A 9,454-nucleotide genomic window follows, 5' to 3' on the forward strand; every position below is an offset into this window, starting at 1 on the left:
ATGCCAATGTAGGATTATGTTTTACATTAATAAGAGGATTGTAGGTGTTTGTTCTCTAGTAATAAGACATAAGTCAACCATGTACCATGGCAATAGTGGTAATAGTTAAATACTGAATTATGTTGCATTTATATATTTTTACAATAATTTGACATGAACTAGACCGGATGTCAAAACTCCGGAAGGGTACAGTGGAATCAGGCACACGTACAAGAAGGGGGGGGGGGGGGGTAAGAAAAAAAAAAAAAAGAAACGGGGAAAAAAAATCGGTGAATCTGAGGGTTCGGGCGGATTTGGACTGAGTTTCCGAACTGTCCGGCCCAAGGAAGCCCCGGGGCTTGAAAGGGAATCGCCTGCACCGGTAATTAACATCGAGCAATTACTCAATCGTTAATTATTTCAGTGTGTTTAGGGCAACTCGGACGAGCAGGCTCATTCCCCTGTCTCGACCGCCGGAAGTCTGCATAAAGCTGCGTCTCGCACAGGGCATTCCGCGTCGACGTTTTTTTCTCTGTTCGTTTTTTTTATTCGTGACTTTTTTTTTATTTTTTTATTTTCTCAGTGAGACGAACGGGGAGAGGGATGGAGGCTTAGGGATTTGGACATTTATGTTCTGAAGCGCAAGTTTTATTCTCATGTCATGACATATCAGTGAATATAGGCCGCATTGTAGCAACCTAGCGAACAAAAGCTGAAATTAATGGAGGCAAGTTAGCTTGGTAGCTACGTCCAGTTACTTTCACAGTTCCTTTAATGTGTTGTTGACAGTTGTTGGTAAACATCACTATCAGCTGTGTTGTCTATGGCAAGACTGGTATGAATGCGTTTTTAACGGTTTTGGCTAGGTTTCTATTAACGTTCACAGCAGTGTGCTTTCCATCAAAATGGCTATTATGCAACCTTTGCTAGAAACTACCATTGTACAGCGAGCATAATTAAATGCCATTGAACGTTACTCAACTGCTTGGAATCTGTAATGTAACGTAGCATGTTTTCTGGAATCTGAGTCGCACATGTTTTTTAAAGGCTATTTGTGTCGTTTTTACTAGGCTATGAGCCCGCTACCAATAATGGCAGACAATTTTGAGAGAGGGTCGGCTCAATTGCATGGATAAGATAGAAAACTAGCATAACAGCTAAATTCAAATACCAGCAGAAGTCTAAGCGCGTAACAAATGCCATCTCAATAACTTTGTGCATGTGGGAATAATAAACTAAAAACCTGTACAATGGATCTCGCGCCATTCCTTTAGTGTGCGTTCTAGAACTCCAAGATTGCCCAGATTGCCCACATTCTATCACAATGATAGCTTCTCTGGCGTAATGCATGTTTCCTTCATCCTAATGCGTTACACAATCACATACTATGCTACGCCCCTACCACCACTGAGACAATATACAAATATATGGTAAAATGCATGTAAATTATTGAAGGGCATGTATGATCTAATCTACAATGAAAGCTAGTCTATTTCCTATGATCTTGGGCTCTGTAACTGGAATATATTGAGCTGTTGATCCAAGCTCAAGAGTCACTTTGTGTCGACTTCACACCAGTTGAGATCTCACCTGGGTACTGTCTAGGACAAAGAAGCCTGCCAAATACTCTGGTTGGTTGAGTCACCATGGGGGTAGATTTGTTACTTGGGTGATGTGTTCTATTATGTCAGGATACCTCAATCAATCACATATAAAGTCATTTTGCAAAGATTTTAAAAATCCTGTCTGGTTGAAATGGGCACCGTCTTCCCTGATGCCAGATGAGGAGCAAGGGGGTGTTTTCTAAGTGTGTTGCTTTTCAATTACAGAAATAATGGAAGATTCCCATTTCAACTCATCATACTTTTGGTCCCCCGTCCCTACAGTACAAGGACAGGTAGAAACCTTATTATTGGATGTCTCATGAAATACACATGTTGTCATCGCAGTGTAAAGACAACACTACCTGTTTGCTCTAAATGATAAGCTTGTACCTATAGGCAAAGGAGGGCTAAAACATCACAAACTATGATGCACATGTAAACTTGAATCCATTGGCTGTATAGTCCACTCAAATAATCACCAGGTCCTCTGCCCACACTCCTCGCCTTTTCAACCAAACTTTTCTCGCCTCATTTTCCTTTGACATCTCACCCATGTTTTGTCTTGCTATTCCTGTTTTTCCCCCCCCTTTTGTCCATCATCTATCCTCCCTCCCTCGATCACTTCCTCCAGATAGAGAACGCCATGTTCCTGAACAAGATGAAGGATCAGTTGGGACCAGAGAAGGGCTCTCCCTCCTTCTCCCACTCGTCCTCGTCCTCCCACTACCCTGCCGCCGCACACACCGGCCCTCAGGGTTCCGTTGCCATGGATTCGGGGGCGGGAGTCAGGGTGCCCAAACAAGAGGGGGGAGGTGGACCCTCAATGGGGGGTGGCGGGGGGCACCTGCATCAGCCACACACCTCCCAGAACATCACAGTGGTACCTGTCTCCTCCACTGGAATCATGACCGCAGGTGAGTAAAAAAAACTAAACACACATGGTTAGTCTGTCAGCCTGCCTGTGTGTGTCGTGTCTCAGCTCTGAGTTAGGCTTTAGACTTAGGAGTTGGCTACATGGTGACATTTGTTTCTTACAGTGTGATTCATGTGCCATAATGTCTGCTACATGTTACATCTCTCTCAAACATTGTTTCCCACATGTCATATGGTTAAGATTGTGTGTTTGTGTGTGTCTGTTCATGACGCGTATGCATGTGACTGTTGACCGTCCTCACGAGGATGGTTATGCGTGTGTGTGTGTTGTGTAGTCAAGTCAGTCATGCCCCTCTCTCTCCCTCCCAGCGGGGCTAGTGATAACCACACCCCAAGGCACGCTGGTCTCCCCTCCTGCCTCCACACAATCTTTCGTATCCGGACCCCACACCACCACCATGATAGTGTCCGCACTGCACCCCACAAACACAGGTAACCACCTCTGACCCTCAACCCCTGGATCCCCCCACCCCTTCCTGACCGACTTTTGACTCCTGGAGCCCTATCATAAACCAACTATGATCTCCTTCATGTGGTTCCTGGTGTGCCTGAAAGCTGCTTATTAAAACGTGTCATACTCTTACACACACACACACACACTCAAAGACACCCACACACTGCAGCACGCGCTAACCCCTGCAGCACGCTGAGAGCAACCATTAACCCCTCATCCACCCCTCGCTGGGATGGCGGAACAGAGAGAGAGGAAAAGAGAGCTAGGTAGCTAGCTCCGTGTGTTGAGTGTGTTCTGCTCTTCTCTCGGTTTCTGTCAGAGAGCAGCCAGCACTCTTCTCTCTACTACTACAGCCACAGTGAGTACCCACCCATCCCTCCATCTACCCATCCCTCCATCCCCACTCTGCTCCACCACTGCCGCACTCAAAAGAACCTAGCTTAGGCTATCTCATCATCTCTCCAGCCTCTATCATCTCATCCAAACCCACTGCGCGCTCAGCCCTTGACTAGTCAGACCTGGAACTAAATCCAAGAACGAAATCAAATGCACTTCATAGGATACTTTCAATATTTGGTGTGTGCTCATTGGACACAGGTCTGCTTGAGTTGTTCGATCAGTCTAATGGTTCTGCTGTGGACTGGTGAGATCTTTAAGACACACTTCGCCCCTCTTGGAAGTATGGTTTCTGGTGTTTTTAACGTTGTCACTCTTTTGTCTCCTTTGTTCCTCTCTCTTCCCCCTCCCCCATCTTTCCTCCCCCTCTTCTCTCTCCCATTTCAGACAAGAAGGATGACGTGGTTATCCCCCAGGTTGTCATGCCGACCCCAGGGAAGCGGGGCAGGAAGAAGAAGTCTATGATGCCCCGCGTGGGGGCTGCCCTGCCACCAGGGAGTGACGCCTTGATCCTGGCACACCTGGCGGCTGGCGGGCAGGTGAGTGACAACGTCACGAGGGATGCATGCGTCACGGTCAACGAACAGGAAATAGGGGGGAAAGCGGGAAAAGAAAATGTAGGAAATGACATTCACGCTACCTACTGTTTCTCTCAGCACCACTCTGCCGACCCCTACGACCTGTCTAATGACGAGGATGACCACGGCAACAAAGATGGGACCAAATCTTACAGGTACGAGCAGAGCGGGCTTCCTCTTCGTCATGGTTACCAGTATCATTACCTGGTAACTGACATCATTTGGGCTCCTTTTCTCTCTTATGTTTTGTGTGTTATCTGCTCCTTCTATTTATCTCTCTCTATCCCTCCATCTCTATCCCTCCATCTCTATCCCTCCCTCTCTATCCCCCCTCTCTCCCTCTCCATCCCTCCCTCGCTCGTCCCCGTCTCTCAGGTGTCGGATGTGCGCGGTGACCTTCTTCAGCAAGTCGGACATGCAGATCCACGCCAAGTCGCACACAGAGGCCAAGCCCCACAAGTGCCCGCACTGCTCCAAGTCCTTCGCCAACTCCAGCTACCTGGCCCAGCACATCCGCATCCACAGCGGGGCCAAGCCCTACACCTGCTCCTACTGCCAGAAGACCTTCAGGCAGCTCAGTCACCTGCAGCAGCACACACGGTACGAGTCACCTGGAATTCTGCTGGGTGGGGGGGGTTGGGGTTGGAGTGGGTGTCTGTGTGTGAGTGTGTGAGTGAGTGAGTGTGAAAGAGAGAGTGAAAGGGAGAAAAGAGATGGAGGGTGTGTGTGTTTTTTCATCTGTGTGTGTAGATGTTGGAGTGTGTGGTCGCAGCATTCAGGCAGTTCCACAGATGAGAACCCAGGAGCTGACATATTGAGCAAAATAGGGTTAGGGTTAGATGTGTTATCTCTTTCTGCTTACTGTGTTGAAATGCTGTTGTCGTGTCTGTCTTCAAATGTCTGTGTTTGTCGGAATCCGTCCTCTTTCGGTCTTGAACATCTTTTCTTTTTCTCATGTTTGTTGTTCTCTACTTGTCTGCCTGCCCAACTGCTTGATTGGGAATGTATTTCTCCCTCCTTTCTCATCCCTCCATTTTCTCCTCTAATCCTTCCGTCCTCTCATCTTATTCTTTCTTCGGTCATCGCTCCATGTCCTCATCCCTTTCATTGTTTCTCTCTCATCCCACTGAATATATTCCATATGGGGTCCTTCAGGTGTAGGCTGTTATATTCAGCTCCAGGACAAATGCTCACTCATTGACTGACTCACACACTACCTCATCAGTAGGACTACAATAGGCCACCCAGGACCACTAGTAGGCACCCTCAGATGGATAAAGAGAGAGAGAGAGAGAGAGAGAGAGAGAGAGAAGAAAGGGTGACTGTGCCTGCTGCTGTATGTTTTCTGTTCTGTGTTTCTCAACTCAGACACAGCAACAAAAAGAGCACACACTACCTCAATCAGTCAGATTGTCATCGACCATAAGAACAAATATATAAACAAATCTCTCTCTCTTTCTCTCTCTGTCTCTACCCCCCTGTTAGAAACCACACTGAGGGCAAGCCCCACAAGTGCCCCCACTGCTCCAAGTCCTTCGCCAACTCCAGCTACCTGGCCCAGCACATCCGCATCCACAGCGGGGCCAAGCCCTACACCTGCTCCTACTGCCAGAAGACCTTCAGGCAGCTCAGTCACCTACAGCAGCACCACAGGTAACAGCAGTGAGCCCCACACCTCCTGAGCTCTGTAGAGCAGTGAGACAGCTCTGTAGAGCAGTGAGACAGCTCTGTAGAGCAGTGAGACAGCCCTGTAGAGCAGTGAGACAGCTCTGTAGAGCAGTGAGACAGCCCTGTAGAGCAGTGAGACAGCTCTGTAGAGCAGTGAGACAGCCCTGTAGAGCAGTGAGACAGCTCTGTAGAGCAGTGAGACAGATCTGTAGAGCAGTGAGAAAGCTCTGTAGAGCAGTGAGACAGCTCTGTAGAGCAGTGAGACAGCCCTGTAGAGCAGTGAGACAGCTCTGTAGAGCAGTGAGACAGATCTGTAGAGGAGTGAGAAAGCTCTGTAGAGCAGTGAGAAAGCTCTGTAGAGCAGTGAGACAGCTCTGTAACACAGTGAGACAGCCCTGTAGAGCAGTGAGACAGCCCTGTCCTCACGTCACCACCACCTTCCTTTGTCCAGTCTGCTCCATTTTGATTTGTTTCCCTTCATTGCTTCCTCCGTCTTGTCTATCGCTCTGTAGTGAAGAAAATGGCCTTACTATGAGGAAGTCTTTTGGTCACACGTGGTTTCTGGGAAATGTAGTTAATAGGGTACCGTCTGTCATCTTTCCAGGATCCACACTGGTGACCGACCGTACAAGTGTGTCCACCCAGGCTGTGAGAAGGCTTTCACCCAGCTCTCCAACCTGCAGGTACTGCAGCACAGTACCACAGAACATCTTCACAGTCCTTCCAGATGCATCCAAATCCTTGTTACAGTCCAAATCCTAGATCTGGTTATCATCCCCTCTTTGAGTCTAAATGGTATCAAGATGATAACATATCAACTAAAGGTAACATATGAAAGAAATAACCTATTGCTGTCCACCCTCCACCAGTCTCACCGCCGGCAGCACAACAAAGACAAGCCGTACAAGTGCCACAACTGTAACCGTGGTTACACGGACGCGGCCAGCCTTGAGGTGCACCTGTCCACTCACACGGTCAAACATGCCAAGCTGTACTCCTGTGGCCTCTGCAACCGCTCCTATACCTCGGTAAGCCAATCAGCCGCCACAGACCCACTCACAGCCAGCCAATCAGCCGCCACAGACCCACTCACAGCCAGCCAATCAGCCGCCACAGACCCACTCACAGCCTGCCAGCCACTCACAGGGCCTCCCTACACCTGTTACAAAGACCAGCACATCCACTCTTTCTGGTGTTTCATCTTCTACGACTACACTTGCCCACTCACCTACACCGTTTTCTGTTTTTGTTTTCCATGTATGGAAGTAGATAAGGTCACTCCTCAGAGGAAGGGGGGTTTAGGAAGTGTCACATTATGGGATGAAGAGATCATGTTAGGTTTTGAAGACTAATCTTTCATGTGTACTTCTTCCAGTAGCTGCATTAGTAGTTAACCTCAAGGTGACTACAGAGCTTCATGAAGCTACTGCCTCTGTAAGTGGTTGTGTTAGTTGTTAGATGCTAGAATGTTAGTCAGAAGTCCCTACTGATGTTTGAAGTTGATGGTAAAAGCTTTTAGTGGACGAATAGGTTGCAGTTTCCTTGTGTAACTGACAGCTGTGGATTGTATATTCACATGTGCATTTTTTACCATAGCCTTGATGTAGATGTGTGTCTGTCTGCCCCTAAAATGTCTTTAAATCTGAACCCTAGTAATGTTTTTCATCGTACTGAGTGCAGGCTGCAATACATATCCCAGTCTAGCCTGAATGAATCATAGCGTCTCTTTCTCCTCTACCTTGCAGGAGACGTACCTGATGAAGCACATGAGGAAGCACAACCCAGACCCCCTGACAGTGGCGGCAGCCGTGGCGGCACAGCAGGCCCAGGGCCAAACCCCTGGAGGCGGGCGGGGCAGGGGCCGCGGCCGGGGTGGAGGCAGGGGCGGAGGAGGAGGCCACGGAGGGGCGAGTCAGGTGCCGAATCAAGCTAACCCCAACCCACCTCCAGTCAGCTACCAACAGACGGAAGGCGTGTCCTGTCCGTTTGATTTGCACCAGTACAAGACGGTGTCTGCGGGGGAGATCCAGTACAAACCAGTTAGCGTGGCGGAGCTGGTGGCACACAAGGACCTCTGTCTCACTGTCTCCACCTCGGCCATTCAGGTGGAGCACATGAACTCCTAGACGTTGAGATGGAAGGCGGAAGGGTGGTGAGGTGGACGGACAGACCGAAGAGGAGAGCAGGAGAGAGGGATGAACAGATCAGAATGGAGGGGTGCAGGAGAAGGACAGAATGAAGGAGAGGAGAGACAGAAAGGATCACTGAGGTGGAGGAGATAGGACTAAAGTAAATGAAAAAGCGACACTGCCTTGGAGAAGAGAAATGGACAATGGAGGTCCTAATCATGTAATCAAGACGAGCCAAACAAAGGGCGGGGGGGGGTCAAAGAGACAAAGAAAAGGATCATGGGCTCTGGTTTAACGTCTAGTATTGAACGAATGAGACAGACTGTTCTAGAATGCACTAAAGGAAGCAGAGGGAAGGGATTGGCTGAATCAAACGGGAAGGGAGAACGGACAGAAAGCACTTGAGGATGCCTGTATTTTATCTTTGGTTTTTCATCATTGTCATGTTGAGTTGTATATCTTCATATGTATGTATTTTTCTACCAATAGTGTCATGTGTGAGCGATGAAGGGGAGCGGCAAGAGAGAGTGAGTGAGAGAGGTCAAGTGCTGGAGAACATCTTTAAAAAATAGGCTTTTGTATTAAAAGAACATTCATTTTCATCATTTTCTATCTTCCACCTAAAAGAATGGTTGCTGTATTGCAGAAGGCCACAGGAAGATGGTAGATGAAATGACTGTCAGGTACTCTTTAACAAGTTGTTTTTTTAAGCCTTTCATACAAACTATTACTACCTTCGTTATAATAATTGTATGCAACTGTCAATGTAATCCCATTGTTATCGCTGCAAGGTTCCTGTAAGTAAGCTATCATATATATATATATATATATATATATATATATATATATATATATATATATATATATATATATATATATATATAGATAGATGACTTTTTTCACTCATAAAAGGGAAGACTGGTCTCTGTAAACAAAAAAGAGATATTCAAATACGTATGAAAAGAAACAAAAACAGTTCATAAAATGTCATGGTTGTGTTCCAGGTCCAGTGCATAACGGTCACGTTTCACAGATTGCTGCATCATTAAATCGTATGGATGAGGTTCAAACTGGGTCCAGCATTAGAATGGATTTGATGCTGATCTGGGCTGAAATGACCAAGTGCCTTGTGTATGTGAGATCCAATTTGTCCATTGAATCAATGGCTTTAGTGAGGTCTTACCAGCACGAAGCATTTGGGAAACTCCAGATCTCCACAAATCTGGACACCGTGTTGGTCTCTGCAGAACACTGTCTAAATGAGGTATACTTTTGATGTTGGAATCTATGCAACATGACTGCAGTGCAGGCAGGTAATAACTTGGCCATTTTCCACGTGGGCTATCTCTACACTGCTATCTAATCATGGAGCTGCATTTGGCCCAGCAGGCTCCTGAGTGGCTGGTTGTCTTTATGTATTGTATTTCATGATGTGTCTTTTGAAATAACACATTTCTCAATATTCTTATTAATGTTGTTACTATTGCTCCTAATACAGTCCTTCTAATTATTAACTACCCCAGGTATGCTACACTTGCTGTATATGCACAGTACACATGTTCATCTGAAGAGACAGTTTCTTCCTGTATGAATAATAAAGTTTGAGACAGTTGCTTCCTGCTACTCCTTCCACCCAGCGCTTGACATTAATTTTTTTGCTCACCAGCCACTGTGGCTAGTGGTTTTCCAAAGTTACTAGCCACTCAGTAATTT

At 47.0% G+C, this 9,454-nt stretch overlaps 1 protein-coding gene across 5 annotated transcripts; it reads left to right on the top strand.

Moving 5' to 3' along the window:
- The first annotated feature begins 232 nt into the window (after positions 1-232).
- On the top strand, positions 233-9,353 carry znf384a (zinc finger protein 384 a). 5 transcript variants are annotated; one of them, XM_062486581.1, is made up of 12 exons: positions 233-361; positions 1,809-1,876; positions 2,215-2,497; positions 2,826-2,948; positions 3,290-3,328; positions 3,754-3,905; positions 4,023-4,099; positions 4,320-4,544; positions 5,430-5,597; positions 6,217-6,295; positions 6,482-6,640; positions 7,358-9,353. In XM_062486581.1, exons 2-12 carry the CDS (start codon positions 1,814-1,816, stop codon positions 7,736-7,738), a joined length of 1,749 nt encoding a protein of 582 aa, XP_062342565.1. In that variant the 5' UTR covers positions 233-361; positions 1,809-1,813; the 3' UTR covers positions 7,739-9,353. The 5 variants fall into 5 exon arrangements, with proteins under 5 accessions (XP_062342565.1, XP_062342569.1, XP_062342570.1 ...); XM_062486584.1 differs by lacking the exon at positions 233-361 and adding an exon at positions 377-706; XM_062486582.1 differs by lacking the exon at positions 233-361 and adding an exon at positions 718-1,610.
- Positions 9,354-9,454: the final 101 nt, after the last annotated feature.

This window comes from Osmerus eperlanus, chromosome 20 (genome assembly GCF_963692335.1).
Source record: "Osmerus eperlanus chromosome 20, fOsmEpe2.1, whole genome shotgun sequence".
NCBI classification, from domain to species: Eukaryota; Metazoa; Chordata; class Actinopteri; order Osmeriformes; family Osmeridae; genus Osmerus; species Osmerus eperlanus.